At 43.7% G+C, this 24,053-nt stretch overlaps 1 protein-coding gene and 1 pseudogene across 3 annotated transcripts in view; both read right to left on the bottom strand.

Annotated features, from left to right (window-relative positions):
• Window positions 1-24,053, bottom strand: part of EGFLAM (EGF like, fibronectin type III and laminin G domains) — a 74,715-nt gene that overhangs the window by 18,381 nt on the left and 32,281 nt on the right. For both annotated transcript variants that reach the window (XM_084224611.1, XM_084224612.1), the window contains exons 8-15: window positions 13,437-13,552; window positions 12,862-13,198; window positions 10,240-10,340; window positions 8,913-9,013; window positions 7,703-7,847; window positions 5,686-5,875; window positions 1,923-2,048; window positions 1,005-1,248 (exon numbers count right to left, since the gene is read on the bottom strand). In XM_084224611.1, the coding sequence (XP_084080737.1) occupies window positions 1,005-1,248; window positions 1,923-2,048; window positions 5,686-5,875; window positions 7,703-7,847; window positions 8,913-9,013; window positions 10,240-10,340; window positions 12,862-13,198; window positions 13,437-13,552 (1,360 nt within the window). The remainder of the gene's footprint in view (window positions 1-1,004; window positions 1,249-1,922; window positions 2,049-5,685; window positions 5,876-7,702; window positions 7,848-8,912; window positions 9,014-10,239; window positions 10,341-12,861; window positions 13,199-13,436; window positions 13,553-24,053) is intronic.
• LOC311165560 (small ribosomal subunit protein eS6-like) lies at window positions 16,984-17,673 on the bottom strand (annotated as a pseudogene). Its single transcript has one exon. The product of its transcript is annotated as a small ribosomal subunit protein eS6-like (transcript).

Genomic DNA, 24,053 nt, shown 5'->3' with positions numbered 1-24,053 from the left:
GTCAGGCTTGTGCATTATTTTGCGTTTGCTCCCTTTATATTTCTTATCTAATTTTGTCTGCAAAACTGAATGAGTTTGCTTGCTCGAGTCCTCATTCATTGTAAAATCAGTACATTTTCCCTAATCACAGTATAGTCAAAATTCCTGATGCCCATCCACAGGAATCATTGGTAGGCAAGACTTGCAGACAGTGTACACATTTTGCCCAAGCTTTATATAGATCATTTATAAATATCAGGTCAGCCTGGTCAAACTGGCAGCCTCCTGGGCCTTATCCAAGATACTCAGTGCCTCTGCTCAGCCCAGTGCCTTTTCAGAAAGCCCAGGAACAGCTGCCCAGTGACTGGGCACTCAGTTACACGGGGCAGGGAGCAGTGGTTTTGAGGCATTTCATTGCTTCTATCCTCCTTGACATTAATTTTAGGATGCAATAAGTCACTCACAGAAAGTCTGCCTGGGAACCTTGATGACCAGGTTAAACCACAAATTTATGTTTTAGACAGCTTACATTATATAAATTGGATACTAGCCTCAGGTCCCTCAAAAAACAGCACTATGAGGAAGTGGAGGGACCTGGAGGTGTATCTTCTTGTGCCACCTCCAGCCTGGCACCCCTGCTTGGAATTGGAAACCAGAAAGGAGGATGCTCACGTAAGTTCCCTTATTGTGAAATCCTGTGGCTAGAAAGTACATGCATAAAATATTTATAGATCCCCTAACAGTGTCATGGTGGCAAGAAGGGAATTACTGCAATGCCGTACAGACACAAATTGCACATCTGCAGTAAGACAAAGCATAAAGCTTTGAAATACACTGATGTAGGAAAAAAATCTTGTCCCCTTGACCAAAATTATTGTGCTTAATTGCGCTTCTGTGCTTCCTCAGACGCAGGCACAAGAGACCAAGGGGCTCGCACATCTCATCACAGGCTGTGACCCTTTCCAGCCCACTCCTCTCCTGGATCAGCAGGGTGGCACTGTTGGGAAGCAAACACCAGCATTTACCTGATAACAGCTGTTCCTGAGCCGCAGTCAAACCTGAACTCCACGTAGCCAGCCACCAGGGTAATGGAGAGGAAGTCCTTGCTGTCTGTGTCATAGCTGTACAAAAGGACACCAGTCTCTAAATCTGGACGAAATGTCAGCTCAAACTCCATGAAGGAAAGGTAATTCTGTGGTTCCAAGGGCCAGGGTGTGCTAGCAAATGATCTTAAGGATTCGTTGAACTGAGGTATGGCCAAGGTGAGTGCTGGAAATCCAGAAATCAAAAGCAGGTCACTTGAGGCTCAAACATAAAGGATTGACTCTTACCAACCAGTGTCTGTTCCTTGTGTTAAGTATTTAAGCTAATAATTAGCAGAACAACCTGATTTTTTTTTTTCTCATCTAAATTAAAAATATTTTATAATCCTACCCAATACTAGTCAATCCATTCCTTTTCCAGGGATGTGTTTGTACTGTAAAGCATTTTGTACCTTTTCTTTAGTGATTCATAATAGTGCCTTTCAAAGTAGCAAGCATGCACACAGTGGGTGGTAGCATGAAAATTTCTACAGCACAAAAAATGACACCAGATGTATTTTACTACTTGCATCTCTGATATTAGCAAGCATGGGAATTTTTTTAGGATTAATGTTCAGCTGTAGAGTGGTACATTATTTTAACTTCTGAATAAGAATTTCAAGATGCTTGAGTACAGTTAGCTTAAATAAGCAAAGAGGTTTGAGAATAACAGACTATGTAGGAGCTGGATGTAGCTCCAAAGCAGTAAGGGAAGGTTTTCAGTGCCTGACTTCAAAAAGATAAAGTAACAAGTATTCTCTTCTGTCAGAGAGAGACCTCCTTGGGTGTCTCTACGTGGAAAACACATCAAACACTAAGTAGCACACACAAAGACATAGAGGCATCCCAGCATCCACTCACCTTCCTCGCAATGATGACCTTTAAATCCAAGAGGACAGAGGCAAATGTAAGAGTCTGCTTTGCTTGCAGTACAGGTGCCACTGTTGATGCAGGCTGCCTCATCACAGATGCCACTGCTACATTCACCTAAACACAGGAGTCAGAACATCAATTTATCGGAGAAGTTTGTCAAAGAAGATTTATTTGGCCGTAGATCGCTGCTGCTAACCAACACAATTTGCTCTTATGCCTAGATTCTTTCCCAATTTGTCAAATGGTGCACAATTTAGACAAGGGAACTTGATTATTAGTTGCTATTTTTTAATATCAGAGCAGCAAGAGACCTTATAAATAGAAAAACTAGCTCTTACAAGCAAACCATGATAGTTGTAACTTTCAATCATTTCTTGGTTACTTATTGTCTGCTCTTCTTCCTATTTTCTCATAAGATAAAAATTTCTCTAAATTGTTTACATGCACTAAGCCTGGCTTTAATTATCTTAAGTGCTTCTTTGCCCACTATAAATTCATGCCATGGTGAGCATGGGAGGTGTTAATCATTATCAACTAATCTTATTAGCCAAAATGAGGTTGTCAACCCTCCTGTCCACACTAAAAGGGATCCATATCATCAACGTATGGACCTTTTAAGAAGCATCTCTACTACACTGGCACATCAAATTAAATAACAAGGAGGTTATTTCTTCTTGCTGGATTTTAGCTGAACTTGTTGTAGAACAAATAGATTCTCATTTGCTTCTTAAAACTGATATTTGTAAAACTGTCAAACTGAAAGTATACAACCATCTGATTGAGGTTCTTGTTGAATTTGTTTTCTCCTTTAGTTTCTGATCAAATAACTCTCCCCTCATCAATAGTAACAAACTGATTACATTATCAGTACACATTAAGAGACACCAAGCTGTGTGTACAACAGTAAGCACACCATTTGGAGGGACTTGGTATCTTATAGCAAACCAAGAATTACACATTTATTTTGAGGGGCATTGAAGTATCATCTCTGAGATGACAAAGTTTTTATGAGGCAGTCCTGGCAATAAACATTGGGGAACAGTTTTGCAACTTGAGGTGATTAAGAGAAGTCTTGAAAAACTATTTCAAGAAGGGAATATGCCCTTTTTTTTTTTTGTTTAGACACAGCACTCTGATTGCAAGGACAGTTTTGAGAGCAGGTTTCTCCACATCTTCAGTAAGGCACTGGTTTTTGTACAGCACCAGCTTTACAGCTTGGATTCCCATCCCAAAGCCAGAAAGAAAACCACAAACAAAAATGCAGATATAAATGTGCTGGTCCATCCCAATTACTCTGCTCTCCACAGTGGAGAACAACCTTTTCTAACTCAGGGCAGAAACAACTCACAGGTCATCTGGTACCACTCCTTGATAGACCAGACTTGTCTCCTACTGCTCATCTACAAATCTCCTACCAGGACCACTTTTCACTGTATGGAGGGAAGGTCTGAGTACAGCAGCCATGACACAGGACTCCAGGGCTGACCTGAGGAGGACAGACAAAACATACAACTCCACCAGCACGGAAAAAATGCTCCTTTTCCATGGAAGGGGACAGTTCCATGGAAAGCCCCATGCCCAGCCATGGACCAGGGGTGCTGGCTATCCTCACTGAGCTGTCTTTGCCCCTTCTGGCCTGCACAAGTGAACCAAGGCAGGACAGGTATCCTGTCCTTCAGATCCCTCATGCACTCACCAATTATCATGACACTGACAGAAAAGCACTAGCTCTGTTTTACAGGCAAGGAAACAGAGCCAATACATGTGTCAACAAGGATCTCTATGCTCATCTTTGCTGCATCTGCTCCAGTGTTAATGCTGACAGTATGTTCAAAGAGGTCAGAGCTGAACAAAGTCTTTGAGAAACAGAAAAGAACAAGGAAGACAACAGCAACAGGACCAGTCATGGGATCCCTGATTTGAGAAACAGCTTGAACTGGAGTAGTCTTGATATTTAAGGACAGGCTGCTCTCCCAGTGCCCCAGTGGCTCTCCACAGCCTTTGGGCCAGCACAGGTGACTATGCTGAAGAGGCAAACCACCAGGGTGGTGGCTGCATTTGCTTGGCTCCAATGGCAGATGAAGAAGGAGAGAAGCTGCAGCAGGAGTCCCAGGTCCTGCCATGCCCTCTCCAAACAATGCCCAGTGGTTGGACCATCCTCTGTTGGTCCCTCAGCTCACAGTGGGACCTCTGTTTAGCCAGAAGGGAGAGCAGAGAGATGGAGGGAGCCCTCTCCTCGCCACCCTCAGTTCTGTGATCCAGGCAGCACAGCACTCTTGATTTATATACTGTGCCAACAGGAAAAAATCTCCAAGTGACTTAGTCATTCCTAAGCCCTAGCAGAGCTTACATGCAATTTTTTTTATTTTAAGTTATACTTACATGACCAATTGTTTGCAATTCTCTTCTGGTACAGTTTCATATAAATGTGTGCAGTCACACAAGGACAGCAAGGCTTTATCAGTCATTTTTGAGTCACACATGGCAGAACACAGCATTTATTTTCATTGATGCTGACTGTTAATGCAGTAGTATGTGGAGCATTCATGGATGGGAATGAAGCTAGCTGCATCCCAAAAGGCAATAGAGATTAGGGCTAGAGAAGTTCAGCAGGGCTTTCATCTGTCTAAATTCCATAGATTCTCAGTCTATCATGAAATTATACTCTGATTCCAAAATCTTACTCTTTTCAGTAACTGTTTCTTTGGCCAGTGTGTTCTACCCCTATACTGCACAGAAGTTGGTCATGTTATCTAGAGAATACAGAGCAATTGTTAAGAAGTTTCTCATAAATCATTTCCTTCTTGGGATGTCAAATGCACACAGAAAAGAAGAAAGATGACTTTGTGGGTGAAGCATGGCAGGGAGAGTTCAGTGGTATGGAATCTATTTCTCGCCGCTAGCACTTGCCTTCTGTCTTGGGTTTACCCTTATTCTCTAATACTGTTTAGACTGGGAGATCATTAAAGCAAGGATTTTGTTGCCCTGCCTTTTTTCAAGTGCCCATTAAAAGAATGAAATAGATGAATAAATAAGACAGGACTAGTTAATTACCTTCCCTACTTCTCCATCTTTTACTCTGTGAAGGAAAAAAAAAATCATAATAACACTATAACACTTCATAAAGCCACTGGAAGTATTTATTCCAAGCTATTTTAAAATCATACCATGGCTCTGGATAGCAAAACAAAGGATGGTATACAGGAAAGCCTATATGCTTCAGCAGTGGTTGGGTGTAACACAGAAAGCCCTCTGTAACATCCACAGGGCTGCTGTGGACCCGAGAGATCCATATGTTACTTTGGACAAGCGCAATGATGTCTTTAGGCAAAACGCATTTTTTTGGGTCCATACTGTTTCAAAGGCAAGCTCAGCATATTAACTATTGATTTCTGAGGACATGACTGTGTCAGTCAGGGGCATGAAGAGGTGCCCTGAGAGCTGCTGGCATAAATACCGGCGCAGTTGTAATGATATCTGCAACACAGATCTCACTGTTGGCTCATGAAAATGGGTTTGCTATTTACTGTGCACAGTGTGCCCACAAAGGGCTTGCTTGTGCAGCGTGATGAACTGTCCTACTACAGCCCCAGCAAGAGCAATGTGCAAAGGAACAGAGGAAAACCAGGCCAAAATTAGAGACTGCGCCTTCCCCCCCTCAAACCTGGACCATCGCTCCATTTGCCCCAACAGGATAAAAAGTAACCCCGGGTTAGTCACTGATTAAAGACCGCCACACCACTGAACTCACCGACGTCAGCACCACTGAGAGCTTTCCCTAATGGCCAGGGTCTCATGTCAATCATCTTCCCATTGATGCTCAGGGCCTGGACGCAGCCCTGGAAGCCGCGGTTGGTGCCGGTGGCCCTGACCAGCCAGTACACGCTGGGAGCACCGCCAACGTAGAAGGGAGTCTGGAACGTGATCTTGCTGTACTGGCCCTGAAGGGAGAGCAGAGCACAGCACGCTGTGTAACACACATAACACAGGAGAAAGCATTAAGCCACAGTGCTTTACAATCAGGTTTTTCCCTCCATGAAGAACTGTGTCAGGAAATGTTGCTCACTGGTAATTCTTTCCCGTTAGTCATGCCCTAAATCACTCCACCATTTGAAATCAACCTTTTTCACCTGCATCACATCACAACATGAACTACTAAAAGCGCAATAAAAAAGACTGGGAATCGCTTTTTTGAGGAGAAAGCATGGTCTGTCTTTTGCTGCAATTTCTTCCTTTCCTTCTGCCAAAGAATTGTTTGTCTTCTAAACCGTAAGCCCTGAGGGACAGACCAATGAGGTATTGTCTTTTGGACAGAACCCAGCAACTGTTCAGTATTTAATAATTATGAAATGACAAAAAAGGGTAAAAAACAAAGAAAAGGAGAAAGCCAGTAAAGTCGCAGCTTTAGCAGGGTTCTGCTCACTTTGCCATTGCTAAATGTACAGCCCATCTCTTTAACAAATCTGTAGAGACCTACATATACAAGTTTACTAAAACTGCTACAGTGAAAGAACAAAAACCATCAAAACCAACAGAACCTTTTTGGACCACTGACCCAAACTCCATGCTACTGTGGCCAAATGAGCCAAAATTCCTTCCACAAACTGATCAAAATATGACTTTTGCCTCCTACTCAAGAGCTCTTTCAAACCCCCCCCTTTTAGAAGAAAATATTCAAAATTCTCAGTTTTTCAGGGCCGGGTTTTACCAACCTGTGCTTTTGACAGCACCGACCTCTAACCTAAAATCTTTCAGGATTTTCCACCCCTGCCCTGCCCCCACAGCATTTATAACAATATATTCTATCACCATAGCCTGTATTTGGCCAGGCTAAATAAGCTGAGGTTATTGAGTCTGCAGGTGTTCACTTGCACTGCAGAAGCTGTATATATCTCTCCTGATTCACATCTGCCCTTTGCATGGCCTCATAGCATTGGTAACAGCAACACATGACACACTGAAATTCTTTCCTCTGTCATTTCCAGCTGATGAGAACTCAATACACAGCAATTTTTTCTCTTCAGTGCCTGCACAAAAAAGTGGAAAATAATAAGACATCTGAAGCTGCTTTCTTTCAGGGCTAGGGATGGCATGTTAATAGTGGCTATCAAAGGAAAGACATCTGAAACAATTTGAAATTGCCTTTTCTTCCAGGGCCTTAATTTTGTTTTCTGGCCCAGCAACAGATGAGCAAGTTAAAGCATCTTCCTGTATTATATTTTATCTTGTCAGCCTTGTATGAACCTGCCGGTGTTAACATAAGTCAGGGCAGAATGTCTATCTCCATTACTATGCTTAAATAATTGTCCAGAATATGCATGTAATTATACCTCTGTATACAAATCTCGTGTGGGTATATGCATCTTATACATAAATATATACTCATACACACATATGCATCTAATTTTTATGTCTGAGGAAGCAGAGCAGTTCTCTGAGGCTTGAAAAAGAAAGCAATCAGGGACAGCAGCTGTGCAATCTAGTAAACTTCTAATGGCCTGTATTTGAGGGTAGCTGAAGGGTGGCAGAGCAAACATGGAGCACAAGAGGGAAACTCATGGGATTCAGCCCTGAGATACTTATCTCTGTGATTTCTAGATTATGTATTTGGAAGAGTAATCTGTACTCTGATCCCATTTCACTAAATGTCCTAACACCAATAAATAAAACTGCACCTTTTAAATCTGATCAGGCTTCTGGCGGCAAGAAAAGAATCATCACAACCTTGAGAGACACCAAGATTAAGCCACAAGGGCATGATTACCAACCTGAGATTTTCCTGTCACTGGAGCATTGCTGTCCATCCTGAGCCAGCCATTCACGCCATCTCTGAACAAAGTGACGCTGTGCCAGTTCCCCAGCTTGATTTTGTTCTCACTCGTTATGACTCCAACTCCCGTGCCACAGTTGAACCTGGGATCATGAGATAGAGAGGTGATAATCTTACTTTGACCAAAAGCTGGTTTTAGACTCCAAATATTCTTTTTGCACTTGGGAATCTCTCTGTTCCACGTTGCATAGTAGCACAGGAAGTTCAGACAGCAAGTCCACATAAGGTCTGTTCCAAATTTCAAACTTCATTATCTCTCTTTCAACGTGGAGAAGATTTTGCATTCTCCATCTGTACCAAGTGCATTGCTAAGCCTGCCAACAGCTGAAACTGTTTCAAGATGGAGGGTATTACAATCTGAGCTCCTGCTATCACAGTGATTTCTCCTGGGAATTTTTCTAGCACGGTGGTGAAAGGCACTGATACATTAATAACTCTGCTAGTCTATTTGAAACTCAGTGCTGATTGACAGGAAGACCTCCAGGAGAGCTGAATGTGCACAAAATGTCCCATTTTCCCTGACTGCCATGCAGTGCAGGCGAACAGAAACATAACTAAGGCACACCACCCACTTTGTTATTCCCCACTTTCAAAGGACTCACCCACCCAATTTAGGAGATCCTGGAAATACTCTTTCACTTGCTTCATATCTATCAGACTCAAGAAACACTCTCCATCTTCATTTAAGAAACCTAAACAAGGTATCATCTAAACAAAGCATAAAAGATGAAGTTCCTGGCCCCTTGCTGGCACTACATCCTTTGTTTTGCTACATTATCTGCAAGCCATTTTCTGTGAAGCAAAAGCACTGACTCAATACCATCAATATACCATCAGCTTAGCAAATACAGGGGCTCACTGGCATTTCTTGTAACATAGCTATGAGCCCCAGACAAATGTCTTATAGAAAACAGATCACCACTTTGCCTTTACACTGAGGTCTGAATAAAAGAGCTCAACAGGGCACATGTTCACACACTAAAGAAAGATAAGAGGAAAAAGTACTGAAGTACTCTTAAATGAAATTATACTGTCCATTTGGTGTACTGTATGGGGCAGAAGTCAAAGACACTGGAGATATTCATCACGTCCCCAGGATGCAGCAATAGCCCTTTCTCTTTACATCAGATTTAGGATGGAGGTTTTACCTGAACTGGAGGCTACGTCGGATAATTGCCAGTGACATAAAATCACCACGACCATGTTCATTTTCTCCACAGTACAGCAGCAAACCATCTTCAGATTCAGCCTGCAATCATTGCACCAACGTGAAAAATCAAAGCCTCACAATTACAGATAAAAGCAAGCAGCAGCGGGGGACTTTTCTCCAGAAAAGGGTCATAATTTTTAAGTTGCTGGATCAGAAATTGTTTGATCAATTTTGAATCCTGCATTTGAAAAACCTAGAAAATCACTGCCTCAATGGTTAAACAATTTAAGGCCATCTCTAAAAGTATGATACTATCAGACCTGAAAAAAAGCCTGGGAGACTGTCAGACACATCCCATACGAGACTCCTGAGTAAAAAGGTCTAGCAAGAATGTCCTAGCAAGCCTGGTAAGTGTAGACACATCAGACTCACTGTGTATGAATACATACACCCTACTTCACATGTTCTACGAGACTGGCACTCCTCAAGCCAAGCAGGCTGTGCCAGCAGCACTTCTCCATATGCTCATAGCAGCTGACACAGTGCCTTTTTGCAGCCACCCTGCGTTTTAAAATGGCAAATTGCCAGAGGAGTGTAAGATCACCACTGAGGGAACTGATTGCTGCTGCTTTAGTAACAGTCTCCTTCCCAGATTGTGGGCTGGGGAATCTGCTTTACGTGGGGGTGGGGATGCATCCAAGAGCTTGACCACTCTCCCTAGAGGCAGCCCTACATGTTCTGTCCATAATGAACAGACAGCACTCACAAAAGCCAGCGTGGGATGTATCCCCACTTTAGTCCTGCATTTAATACGGTATCCTGAATGTATTAGTAGCCTGTGTCCCAAACTTCAGAGGGGAAAATAACATCCACTTAAATCCTGCAGGGCAGGAAAGGAATGCTATACACAGGGCACTGTTTTGCTTAGTAGGACAGGATCATCATCTCTTGTCCACAAAGATTGTGCACACCACTTTCAAACTCAAATTCACAAAAATTCTGTGTGTTTTCTTCAGCCTGTGGCTCATCCACGTGACTGTAACCTCGCCAATGCACATTGCTGCTAGTCCACGAGTCCCAGGGATTCTCTCATGCAGTGCCTACCAACCATCGATGAAAACCCTTCAGCTGCTTACAAACTTAATTTACATTCACTGAGGGTGGAGCCAGATGTCACACACAGGTTCACCACAGCTATACTGAAGCTAAGTTACTGAAGCTATACACTGAAGCTATACTGAAGCTAAGTTACTGCTATATTGTCCACCACATCAGAGTAAGTAAATAAAATTTAAAACCCCAATGTGAGAACTGCTTCAACTTACCCTGAATTCAAGGGTAATTTGAAATGTCTGATAGGACTTTTTCAGTGGTTCAAAGGTGATATACGAGTAGCCAGAGAACTGAGGATACTGGATATTAATGTCTGAAAAGCAAAGAGGGAAGCATGTTATTTAGCAGTTTTCTTCCGAATAAAAATCAATACACACATTTAGCACTAGATAACATCAGGTGGCAATGAAAGGCAGAGTTCCTCCAGAGACAACCATTAGGCAGTAGCAGTCAACAACCAGTTAACCTATTGCCTTGTCCTCCCACCACTTTTTACAGCTAATTCCTTTATTCCCAAGGACCTGGTGAACTTGGAATGAAACAGGATACTGAGGGCCAAGTAATGCTCAATAGTTTAATCAGAGAATTCAAAGGAAATTTCGGCAGGTTTTCATCTTTATTATAGAAGAAAGACCACATCAACTTTATCTTCTTTTAAGAACTGGTTTAAGAAAGAGAGGACAAAGTAATTTTCTGTTCTGAAGGATTCCAAAAACACACACGGGAAATACAGCCAGACTCGAGGCAGCATTAGTCACTGCTACTCTGTAGCCACTGCATTCAGCATCTGGAGAATCACTGGATGTCTCATAACAGCCCACCAGCTCCCAGCACTTCTCTCAAGTCAGCTCAGGGCAGAAGCCAAAAGGAGTGATGGGGAGAAGAGAGTCCTTGTAGGCATCTTTCCATCCCTGGCTGCAACAGTGGCACTTTTAATTGCTCTTGTCAAATGACATTATCAATCCTCACCCTTTGCTGTCTTGTGTTAGACCCTGACCCTGAGAGAAAATGAAAATTAGAGATATCTTACTGCTAGCCACTGTCAGCTGTAAAATTACCCTTGCAGCCTATTTTCCTAAGAAGCACTGAGGAGAGACACAGTTTCAGGCCTGAGTTTTTAAACTGACAGTGAATTTAAGTCTAATGAGGAAGGAAGGATGAGGATTCCTATTCCTCTTTGCTATTTAAATACTGAGTTTTCCTCACTCAGATTTTGAATCTGGGTAGAGTTCTCTCCACGTTTTTGCTTGCAAGGCACACATTTTAGGCTGAGTTGAAGGGGATTGGTGCTATAAACCTGAATGCAACCTCAGCAGAGAACAATTATGTCATCTCCTGATTACAAGCAGAACTGACTGGACCAGAGTGCCAGGCAGCTGCTGAATGTGAAGAAAAGTCTGTTTCCATTCAGATTAATATATTATTTAACAATACTGGCTGCTGAAGACAAACTCGGTACAAAGGAGTACTGGCACATCATGTTTACTTTGGAGTAACACCCTCCCCTGTGAAAAACAGAGGGTTTGGACTGGTGTTAATAGACTGCTTTACAAGTTGTATATGGCCTTGTCAGTTCAAATAAATCTTCAACTCTTCATACTTGATCAAGGCCTAAAATCATATCTGCAGCTGTTCCATGTCACTGAGTCATATCAAATTGTTTTCAGAAGGAGCTCTCTTTGCTCCAGTACTCCACTTTAAGAAGATGAAGCACCCTCAGTGTCTGTATCCCTGATGCATGACGCTGTGCAACATGGAAGTCTAACATGACCCTGTAGAAGAAACATGGGTCCCTGATGCTCTGCTGTATGGCACAGTCTTGGCAGATCAGATCAGATCAGATCAGAATGCAGAGGGATGGGCAGATCAGCTCCTTCTTAGCTGGAGGAACAGCACCACCACAGCCAATGGGACATTTTCTTTTCCTGAGCCCTGGCATTCATCTGACCCCTTGGTCACCAAACCAGAAGAAAAATTACTTCAGGGGGAAAAAGTGACTTGCTTATGGCCTGGTGAGGGAGCTGGACTGGCTCACCAGGTGATCTGCTCAGTGTTAACCTTGTGAAAGGGTGGGTTTAGGTCTCTAGAGGGAAAGAACAAGAAGACAGCGAGGGAAGAAGAAGTAGGACAGCCTCCTTCAGCTCAGCAAGTTCTTGCCATGGCTCAGCTGCCCTGAAAAGAGGCAACAGGATGGGTGGTAAGTCCTGACTAAGGCAAACACATCCTCACATTGACCTAGCCTTCAGGATATGCTTTTTGAACTGGGTATGAGATTTTGTTCCTCCCTTGCCGCAGTTTGCCTGACATGAGTGCTGCAGCGCAGACTTGCAGACCATGGGGAAAGCCTCCTCTGGAGGGATTTTTACAATGGGAGATTTCTCACATCCCTGTGGTGGGACCAGCACCATCTGGACCACACAGAAAATGGGGGTGGTTCAGAGCTTCAGCTGCTGCCAAAATGCAAGTGTCAAAGAGGGGTTGAATGTTTCCAGCTTCCATCAGAGGGTGCCGTGATTGGATCCTGTCACACCTGGGTGATTAACAACATACCTGCTCCACCATCCCCTGACTCTTAGGTGGGGGAAGGATGATTAACTGCCCCTGTGCATCTTTACACAGGTTCTGCACTCAGCTTTATTAAGGAATGACTTTTTCCCACCTCACTGAGGAAAAAAAAAAGCAATGGGGGTGATGCCTGAACTGCAATTTGCCACCCGTAGGGATCCACAAATCCCAGCCGGCTCTTCCCAAAGTGCACATCGCTGGGCTCTTTGCAAAGAGCTCCCTGACCCACACAAAGAGGAGCCAGCAGCCGTGGGCACACAGAAACCTACCTTCCTCACAGGTCTCCCCGCCTTTGCCCAGGTTGCAGTGGCAGCGAGAGCCGCCGCGGTCGTAGTCGTTGATGCAGAAGCTGTCGGCGGAGCACACGGCCTCGTCGCAGGACAGCTCGGAGAGGCGCGCGGCTGGGGACGCACTGCCCCGCCGCCCTGCCCGCACGCTGCCCGCCCTGCCTGCGGCCGAAGGCCCTGTGCTGGCAGCACTGGGAGTAGTGGGCTCGGAAGTGGTTGTTAGGACCCGTGACAGGAGCCTGGAACTAGACCCTGGGGTGACCTTAGTTTCGACCAGAAACTTTCTGTTGCCTCCTTTAATAGCAGGAAGTGGTCTGAGCTGAAAGGAAGAAACATCAATTCAGTAGAATTAAAATTCTGTGGGGAAACGAAATTAACACATTTTGATATACAGATCTGAGGCAACAAACTCATCCTCAATGAAGAAAAAGAAGTGACCACATCACTATATCTAAGCACTTAACATCAGATATTAAACTTCTTGACAGGACCAGACACTTTAACATATCCAGACTATAAAGAAAACAGAAGTGTGAAAAACAAATCTTGACATTTACCTCTTCTATGTAAATGTCATAGTCTGAATCATCGATATCAAATCCATCACCATCACCAGTCACTGTGTCTGTGATGTACCGATGCCCAAAGCTTCCACTTCCCAACTCCTCAGAGCCTGAAAAGACATAACTGGCAATTCAGTTCATATAATTTTTTCTCTTTGCACACATCTTACCACCACCCCGATTCACAACACTTAAATCTGAACTGATGCTAATGTTCATGCTGTACAGAAAATGGAAGTGTCAGTCTGGAGAAGGCAGATCCTGTCCAAGTGATATACACACAACTTAAAACAAAGTGAAGACTTTCATTTAGTTACTTACTAGGTGATCACACAAATAAAGCAGGCAAAGCTCAGTTCTTCCTCTGCAAACTGACTTGTATTCATCATTTTTCCAGGACAAAACTTTCAGACTTTTTTGGCATGGACAACATTTCAATGACTGAGCTTTTTTTAAGTCAAGCATTTCCCTTTTGGAAATACAGTCTTGTATCTGCCTTACTGGAACAGCAAAAGAGATGTGTACAGGTAAAATACACTCTATTTAGGACTTAATCTACCTCCACTGACTCCAAAACTCCTGAAATTAGTGTCCTGTCTGTATTCTTAGACTATTTTTTAAAATACAATTCAGCACCTTGAAGAAACATGCACAAACACCTTCACCCAGAGGGCTGCTGGGCACTTGAACAGGCTCCCCAGGGAAGTGGTCACAGCACCAAACCTCACAGAGCTCAAGAAGCACTTGGACAATTCTCTCAGGCACATGGTGGGAATAACAGGGCTAGATAACAGGTCCTGTGCAGGGCCAGGAGTTGGACTCAATGATCCTTGTTGGTTTCTTCCAACTCAGGATATTCAATGATTCTATGATCATGTGTTTGTCAAGTACATAATAATCTATTTCTGCCACTTCCCAGAGTGCTGAACTGTGCTTTGGAGGACTCTGGTCTGGGAACAGACAGTTTGAATTCTAAAGGGATCCTCATTTCTATTTCACAGAAACTGTCTGTACTTTTCTGCACTTCACATAGCAAATTCTGCCTAAACAATGGTTTGTGCTTTTTAGCTATTAAAATTCACTGGGTCATGAAGAAATACAGTAAAAGTAACCAAAGCATTAGAGTTACTTGCTATTTCAGTGAGGCTGAGAACAGATGTCTTTAAACCATTAAAGCAACAGCCTTTTTCCATCACTTAAATATCTTTCCATCACTTAAAAACAGCATAAGCAACCTTCAGTTAACAAAGTCTCTCTACTGAGCTGAGTGTACTTACCTAAATCTATTTGTACTCTCTCCTCCTCTGTGTGATTGCAACCCAGAAGTCCTGGCAGGCAGTTATGAAATCCAGCATATGTGCACCAGAGATGAATGTGTGCCCTGGCTGACTAACTGGCCACAGTCTGTATGCTCTGCAGGGGCTACTTATCAATGGGCTTTGCACATTACATCAGCATTCAGAAAAATTAGAAACAAATGAGTAGAGATGATGAGGCATACATACTTGCAACCTAGAAAGCATGCTGGACTGGGACAGAAAATGTGTAAATCTTTCCACTCTCACATATGTACCTAGTCATCTGTAAATAAAACATTTTATCTGTACATTAAATAGAAGTATTCAGCACTGAGTTCAACCAAATGAACTAAGCAGAGAACTCCCCTCTCTGACTAGTAACAAGATGAGGCACACAGGACAAACTACATCCAGAGTATTTCTGCTACTGATTCTGAATGCAGAGGCAAAGGATTGTTAGGGCATTAGACTGCACATTTATTAACTGGTCACTGTCCTACAAAAACTGGAATGATTTTCACCATGCCGAAATCAAAATGCAAAAAAAAACCCTCTTACTCCTAGTATTCTCTTTTAGAGTCATTCAGGTTAATCACCATCCAGAACAATTTTACGCCAGGTTGGAATCTAGGGAGACTAAAGTAGAGAAGAGAAGAATAGAGTAGAGTAGAGTAGAGTAGAGTAGAGTAGAGTAGAGTAGAGTAGAGTAGAGTAGAGTAGAGTAGAGCACAGTAAAGTAGAGTAGAAAATTATTCTGTTGGAAGGAACCTACAATGATCATCTAGTCAAGCTGCACCTTCTACCCATCATTGCATCAGAATCCCCTTCTTTGGTTAACAGTGATTCTGCAAGACAAGCATTTCCACAAATATATGCATTACGAATATGATTTGCTGTTGGATTGGTCTTGCATTGCCTGGTTTTTGTAGCAGGGTGGGGATACAGGGATGGCTTCTGTAAGAAGCTGCTAGAAACTTCTTCATATCCAGCAAAGCCAATCCCTAGTGGCTCCAAAGATGAACAAGCTGGGCCAATCAGAAATGATGGTAACGCCTCCATGATAACATATTTAAGAAGAAATCAAAACAAAGTTTGTGGTGCAGTTTTAATCCCCGATAGAGAAGAGCAGGAAGTGAGAATATATGAGAACAACATGTAGAGACCAAAATCAGCGCAGGAGGAGGGGCAGGAGCTGCTCCAGGAGCCAGAGCCCAGATTCCCCTGCAGCCCCTGGTGCAGCCCTTGGTGAGGCAGCTGTGCCCCTGCAGCCCAGGGAGGTGCAGGAATGCAGAGATCCACCTGCAGCCCCTGGAGGAGCCACCCCAGAGCAGGTGGGTGCCTGAAGGAGGCTGTGAGCCCGTGGCAGAGCTGTGGGAAGAGGGCCCTGCTCCCAGGCTGGAGCAGCCTGTCCCTGAAGGACTGCACCCCACAGAAGGGTGACCCAGTGCTGCAGGGTTTGAGGGGTGCTGCTGCCCACGGGATGGACTCCCACTGCAGAAAGCTGCAGGGAGCTGCCGGCCATGAGACGGAGCCGTGCTGGAGGAGTTCATGGAGAACTGTCTCCCTCAGGAGGGGCCCCGCGGCGCAGCAGGGGAATGGCTCCTCTCCCTCAGCAGCGAGAGCAGCCTCGGGGATGAACTGACCACAGCCCCCATTCCCTGTCTGCTGGCACTGCTGGGGTAGGAGGTAGAGCTGGGAGGGAGGGAGGGATGTGTTTTGAAGGGTTTGTTTCACTTCTCATTATCCTGCTCTGATTTTGTTAGTAATAAACTCCCTTCATATCTCTAAGTTGAGCTTGTTTTGCCCCTGACAATATTTGATGAGTGATCTCTACAGGTCGTTACCTCAACACATGAACCCTTCATTAAATTTTTTCTCCTCTGTCCAGCTGCGGAGAGGAGAGAGAGAGTGGCTTTGGTGGGGGCCTGGGATCTGGCCCAGGTTAACCCAGTCCTCCTACTGGAGAATGGAAGCAATAATGAAGATTATCAGACAGTAACTGGGAGAAGTAATAGGCAAAATAAGTACTGAAAAGTGTTAAGTGTTACAGAGTAGAATGATCAGGGGGAATTTTTCTTGTAATTGTGAAGGATCAAGGAGTGAATTTTGTGCAAGTTGTTCATTTTTGTTCTGTGTTGTGATGATTTTATTTTAGTTTTAATGTTGGAGGTTTTTTTTAAGTTCAGCACAAAAGGGATTTATTGGTAATACCGTGTACAATATCTTTTTAGTATGTGATGTCCTTACTTCTGCCTTGATTTAGACGTAGAGGCTCTCAATGAAGAGAGACAGCTCCAGTTCACAATTTGCTCCCAGCATTTCTCATTGCCTTCCTTCGTTCTCTTGGCCAAGAGCTTTGAATTCTGCTGCTTCCTCCTTGTTCTTTTGAGTGCCCTGCTTCTTCAGAGCAATATGCCTGTGCTTATGCTGCAGCACTTGAGTCACTGGATTTTAGGAGCCTTGGTTCTGGGTTTCTTGCCCCCCCTGTTCAGAGGTCTCCTCACAACATACTGGCAAACATCATCCTTCTTAGGCTGAACAGCTTGGGGACACTGCTGATCCTTTTGGACAGGCTTGTGTCAGTCAGCCACAGAATGCCCTTTTCACTCTTTTTCTCTATGACAGGGTTCAGGACACTCAACTTTGCACCAACAACACCACCAGGAATGGATTTGCGCCTTCTCTCTCCAGTTCCTCTATGGTGGTAGCAGGAATGCTCCTTGTTGAGCAGAAGGCAGACACATCTGTGAGGAAGGACACCTTGCTTCACAGAGAAACCTTTGTCATTGCCACCACTGATCCAGATGACACACCCCTCCCACTCCTCACCAAGGGAATCAGAATGGCTCTGGGGCCATTCATTTCTCATAAAATGTTCTTAGTTTGCACCCATTGTCCACTTCAATGAGCAGTTGGCAGCCAGAGGCTGGGAAAGAGATTCAGCTTCATCAGACTCACACCCTGATCCTGCTGGAAGGGGCAGCACTAACTCAGCTCCCAGCATTCACAGCAATTTTCAGCTCACTGAAGCACAGCATCACAGAATTAACTAGGTTGGAAAAGACCTTTGAGATCATCAAGTCCCACCTATGACCTAACACCAGCTTGTCAACAAAACCATGGCAGTGTGCCACATCCAGTCATTTTTTAAACATGTCCAGCGATGGTGACTCCACCACCTCCCTGAGCAGATGATTCTAGTGCCCAATCACTCTTAAAGTGAAGAATTTCTTCCTAATGTCTAGCCTAAACTTCCCCTGGTGCAGCGTAAGATGTTGACCACTTGTTCTGTCAGTGGTGGGAGAAGACACTGACCTGCTGCTGACCAAAACTTCTTCTCAGGTAGCTGTAGAGAGTGATAAGGTTTGAGTGATAAGGTCCACAGAGCCCCCTTTTTTCCCAGGCTAAACAACCCCGCCTACTCAGCCATTCTTCACAGGGCTTGTGTTCCAGGCCTTGCTGCCCTCCTCTGGATGCATTCGAGCGTCTCAGCATCCTTCCAAAGGGCCCAGACCTGGACACAGCACTCAAGGTGTGCCTCACCAGCACCGAGTACTGGGGGACCATCCCTGCCCTGCTCCTGGTGGCCACACTGCTCCTGAGACTGGCCAGGATGCCACTGGCCTGCTTGGCCACCTGGGCACATGAACACTGTTCAAAAAGTTTCATTGAAAATACAGGGAAACTAAATTTCCACACATTTTTAGTAAGCTTTTTGGGATATTCTAATTTGGCCCCCACTCCCGGCTCACCTTCGGGGGGTGGTTCTGAGAGTTTTTTTCTCTCAGTACTGATCTTTAAATTTTTGGAATGAATAACAATAATCTAAGAAAAAGCCAATGGAGTATTAGCTCCCTCTCAGGCATAGTTTGGAAGCTCACCATTTCCCCACACTCCCCACATGTGATAAAAACAGTATCAAAAATTAAAAATAATATTTTTATCACATGTTGGAGTGGGTAGAGGGATCAGTCCCCCCCTTCCCAACAAGTCCAAACTTCTCATGCAATATGCATTCTGATTAAAATACACAGCTCTTTGCCATGTCCTTTTTCCTCAGAAAGCCTGATTTATTTTTCCAACATTAGTAAAATTTCCAAAAGCGTCTCTGTCCTTTGTAACTTAGTTAATTCTCTTGCAGGGTGTGGTATCATCACCATCAGCTCTGCTCCATCACATGCTAATGCCTTAAAAAAGAGCAGGTCTGAGAGTGATTAGCACAGAGAGGGTGGTTCCAGTCAGTTATCCCCCTCCTCCAAGGAGTGAAGGGAGGTGGCATCAGTGACATCACGGTCAGGGAGCCCTGCCTCCCTCTCTGCCTCCTCATCTTTTACAGGGAGGCAGAGTTCAGTGTTGTGGGGAGGAGTCTGGCTTCGGTGCAAACTCCTCCCTGGGGGTGAGGTCATGTTCAGGGTGGCCCAGCACTGTGTCCAGATTGGCATCCATGCTTCCCCCAGAGAGGTTTGCATTTTAAAGCCCTTCAGCTCTGCACAAATAGGTTTCTGGGGTTCTGGGCAAGTTACTTCTGGGCCATCAGCTCTGCCTCAGCCCTGAGGACAAGCTGCTGCTTCAGCCTTCAAGGTAATTGGCACCTTTACCAGCTCCTTGGCAAAAATATGCTTGTTTTTTTAGGTAGCCATTTAAGACCCCCTTATGTTTTTTATCTCTTTTGGGACAGCCATCTTAGACTGACCAGGAGATTTCTTTTCCCTCTTTCCAAAAGTTCCAGTCCTCTCAGGTGCTACCTGCCGTTTTTGCCAGTTATTTAAAAGTGTACAACAACTTCACTTGGAGAGCAATCCAGGTATGCCCTTGACCTTCCTGCTGAAAAACATCGGTTTTAACCAAAAACTTTCTCTCCTTATGCTACAGCTAGCAGTTATGTCCACAAAAAACAACTCTTTGCCTAAAGTCAATATCCCTTCCACTCCTCACCAAGGGAATCACCCACGAGCTCTGTGGCCGTTTGTTCTCACAAAATGTTCTTACCTTGCATCCATCATCCACTACAATGGCTTCTGGCAGCTAGTGGCTGGGAAAGAGATGTTCAGCTTCATCCTGCTCACACCTCAATGCCATGGGAAGGGACAGCACTAACTCAGCTCCCAGCATTTGCAGCAATTTTCAGCTCCCTGAACACTGTTGCTTTTAAATCAGGTCCATGCTACTGTCACCAAAACCACAGGAAAAACAAAAGCTCTCCAACAACATTTTTTAAGTATTAGAGAATTAAGGCATTACTTTATTCTGGCCAGGATGTGTAAGAGAAATAATTTCATCCACACATTGCCTGGGTTGTGCAGAGAAAATCATTCCATCGCACATGGCTCTTTACTAGATTTTCCACATACTGTCAAAACCAGAGAAATCCGCTGGTTCATTGGTCCTAAGTTACACAGTTCTTAGTATTTGGTTTTCTATTGGTTCTTGATCCCTTCGCCTTTGATGCTAATTAAGTCCTCATCCTTGGTTCTCTTATTGATCTTTTCCCGGACCAGGTGCCTCTGACACACCAGGGAGGATGATCAGGCATTGATGTTTGTTAATGGTTAATGTTAATTCCTTGTGCATCCTCTGGCAGCTCCCAGTTCATTGAGATGTCAAGCTCATCAGGCCTTGCCTAGGGAAGTCCCTTAAAAAGAAACTTCCATTCCTTTCTCCTCAGGGTGAAGACAAACAAAACCCCTGACTGAAGTTAGTTAAACATTTTAGAAGTTGTATCATTTCCAGCACTATAACTTATTGCCTTTATATTATGTCTGAAAGTATTTCAGAGCTAATTTTGTTCTTTCAATGTATAAAAGTATAACTTGCCTAAGAGCAATGGAAGCCATAAAGATAATTTGGAATAAAGAAGGGAAAACTCTCAATGATGTGTCAAGGGAAACAATCTACTCTGTATCCAAACAAGCTGTAATACACAAACTCATTTTCTGACTTAGAAGTCAGAAGCTACAAAATAAACATCTGTTATGGTCAAAATGCTGTCACATTTTTTTTTCCTTCCAATCAAACGTTCTACTGGCTTAATGGGATGTAAGTTTGATAAGGATGGCAGGAGTGAAGCAATGCAGAAAATGAAGTATCTATATATTCATACATAGGAAAACGTTAGGTCTGGAATTAATATTCAGCTAAGCCCACTTGCATGTATGGGTATGATTTTAATGTCATGCCAGTTTCACAGAAATGTAACTCTCCCGATTTGAGTGGTTATCACTAAAATACATTAATAACCACCAGCATGCAATGAGACGCGGTAGCTCAGGAGAGACTGGCAGTTCTCCAAACAGCAGGTGTGCCTCTTTCATCCAGCAGATCAAAATGTTCCATGCTTTTCCAACAGAAGACCTCGGGAGACCAAATGTACCCACTGTTTTAGACTGGACAATGGTTCCTTTCACGTTATTGAACTGGTACAACATTTAGAGCCTGGAGAGAACAAAGAAGGTATGGCTTATTGTGTCTGGTAGAAAGACTGCTTTGAGGCCCTTCTTCAAAGACATTCACTATCTAAGTTTGGTGCCACCAGAGTAAGTGTGACTTCAGAAGATGTCCTAATATCCAGAGATCCCCAGCTCTCCCATTTTCCCCCTTCCTGACTCTAGCTATCTGTATTTCAGCCAGCACATCCCACATTGCTCTACCTGCTGATCTGTGAGCAGGTTTGGTAACATGTAATGCTCTTGGTAGCAACGCAGCTGCTGGATAGACTCGCTCCTGACCATGTCTGAACTTACACAGGTGAGTGCACACAGGACTGATGAGGTATCAGACCACTGGGCTCTCAGCTGCCTTGTTCTCCCCTACCTTTGGTCTTTGCTCACTGGACATAACATGAGAGCCACATGTGATGTGATGCAATATAACTACAAAACAGGATGCAGAGAAATTGACAGGACTTTTTCTAGATAAACCACGACACCAGCCCATCTCTTTAGTGCACTGTGTTGCTTTCCTGGAGAGCTCATCTCGTAATGGGTGGTAAATCAGGGACAATTAAGCAAAGTGGTACTCTGCAAATAGCAAAACAATGACTGCAGAGATTATAAGCAGGCTATATTTAATTAAATCAGTGTTCCAATGTATAAGGAGATGAAGTCTGAGTAAGACCTTTTACCAGGTCCTATAATCCTGTTTTACAAATAATTGAAGAACTTGTGGGAGTCATGAACTTTAGACAGCTTCTTTCCAAATAATTAGGGATTAAGTTATACTAAAGAAATCCTTCTCAAAACAAATCTAAAGCCACAAAATTTTTTGTTTTGCTAATTAGGTTGCCATCATCATACTAATGAAGAGACATGAGAGAGTGTAGGAAGTAGAACAGGGGGCACTGTAAGACAGATTGAACAAAAGTGTTAACAGACTGACTGGCTCCATCCAGAACCCCCCACAGGTCTTAATCCAAAATACATCAGGAACATTTTAAAACACATTTTATGCCTTTCAGTGACTCACAGTGTGACCCTGTCTCTTGCTTTTTGTCACTGTCCCTACAATTACCAACACTGCTTTTGTAAATTCTCCGGACGTGTGTGGGAAACAGTTCTGTGGAAAACCTTCTCCACTTACTATCTCTGGGACATATCACCACCATTTAAACCAAGGTTTGGGCCCCAGAGACTGCCCTTTTTTTGTGCCTGAGCCTCAGCTGACACATTCAAGCTCCACGCAGAATACAGAAGCATCTGTGGCAATGCCCTGCTCCGTGTGATCCTGGCAGTGACAGCCAGGAGCAGAGGAAGGGATGTGCCCTGCTTAAGCAGTCACTTCTGTCACGTCTGTTGTGGAGACAAGCAGGAGGGTATTTTTAACAGAAGACACTTCCTCTGTTGGTCTGGTAAAGCCCAAGGCTGGTGACCTTGCAGGCACAGTGCAAACTCCATCTGTTTCCCGAGGAGATGAAGGGTATTTAAGCAATGCAGGTGATAACATTTTGTTTTGTTTTGTTTTATTCTTTGGGACACTTTATTTTGTTGTTTCTAAACTGAGTATGTGCAATCATTTATTTTCCAGTGAATTGTCCATGACATTTTGAAAGATTTTATAACACAAAATCCCAACAACCAAGTAGGTGAAATACCCACAATGTGCAACTCTAATTAAGAAAGGCAACAAAAAATTGATTTATTGCATCATTTCCCTCTAGAAAAAAAATTAATGAAACCAAATCACAAATAAATGAGAACCCTTGGGGAAACTTGCCCTCTCTTTACTCCCTGAAAATGGAGCAATTAACGAAGCATGCATTTTTTAGTAGGTAAGGGGGTAACTGCTTATAATCAAGGCCACATGTTCTATTTTCAAGGACCTTGGGAGGTCTGTCACATTAGGTGAAACTGTCAGCATCCCTTTAGTGGAGCAAACCAAGATGACGTTTTCCTATGCTGACCTGAAACAATGCAGTCAAGAGTACTGTAAATCCACCCCCACGTTAAAAACAAAGTGAGTGAACTACCTGAGTGAACTGAGAATGAGATAAACCACAACAGAAAACATCCCCAAGCAGCATGGACTCATCTCTGCCCCAGCCTGCCTGCAAGAGCTGCAAGAGAGCCTGTGCAAGACATCGTGGACCCTGAAGGTCCTCTGCATTAGAGGTAATGTTGGGAGTTTGTTAATAAATTAAAATAAACATCAGAAAAGCACTACTTATGTCAAGTCATGCACAAAAAATCCGGCATATACAAGCGTAAAACTGCAAATTCTTTAAATCCTAACACACTAAGGACCTTAGTGCCAGCACCATGTGAGCTAAATGTAATGCAGAGGAGTAATGCAAAAAGATATTTCAGAAATCTCTGAAGAATACATAGGCAGGCAGAAATAGCATCAAAAATCTGTGGCATGTGGCATGTTTCACTGCTTAGGTAGAAGGAGGAACCACGGTAATAATGAAGGTGGTAATTCTTATGATGTGCATTCTGGAGAAGAAAGGTGCTTCAGTTTCAGAGATACCAGCTGTCTGGCACCTTTTCAAAAACACAGGTGACCAAGAGGTCACTGGCTGGCACTTTGAGACAGTCAAGCAACTGGTGCCACCTGAGCCAGCCCCAGGGGACTATCGGGTGTCTGCGAATGGCACACGCCCTCCTGCAGTGACTGAGGAAAACCACAAAACTTTGAGGACCTCAAATCTGCTGAACACTAACACCTGAGCAACTGAAGTGAGTGATTAATGGACCAAAATTCTGGGTTTTCTGGCTGCTAGAAGCAGGAGGGTACCTTCAGATATATAATGTGAATTAGGAGTGAGTTTTAATTGGATGCCCTTGAGCACAGTGTGTAGTTTGGGGTTTTTTTCTGTTCC

The sequence above is a fragment of the Fringilla coelebs genome (genome assembly GCF_963513975.1).
Source record: "Fringilla coelebs genome assembly, chromosome: Z".
Taxonomy (NCBI): Eukaryota; Metazoa; Chordata; class Aves; order Passeriformes; family Fringillidae; genus Fringilla; species Fringilla coelebs.
The sequence above is the reverse complement of the archived record's forward strand: the minus strand, read 5'-3'. Positions and strand labels throughout refer to the sequence as shown.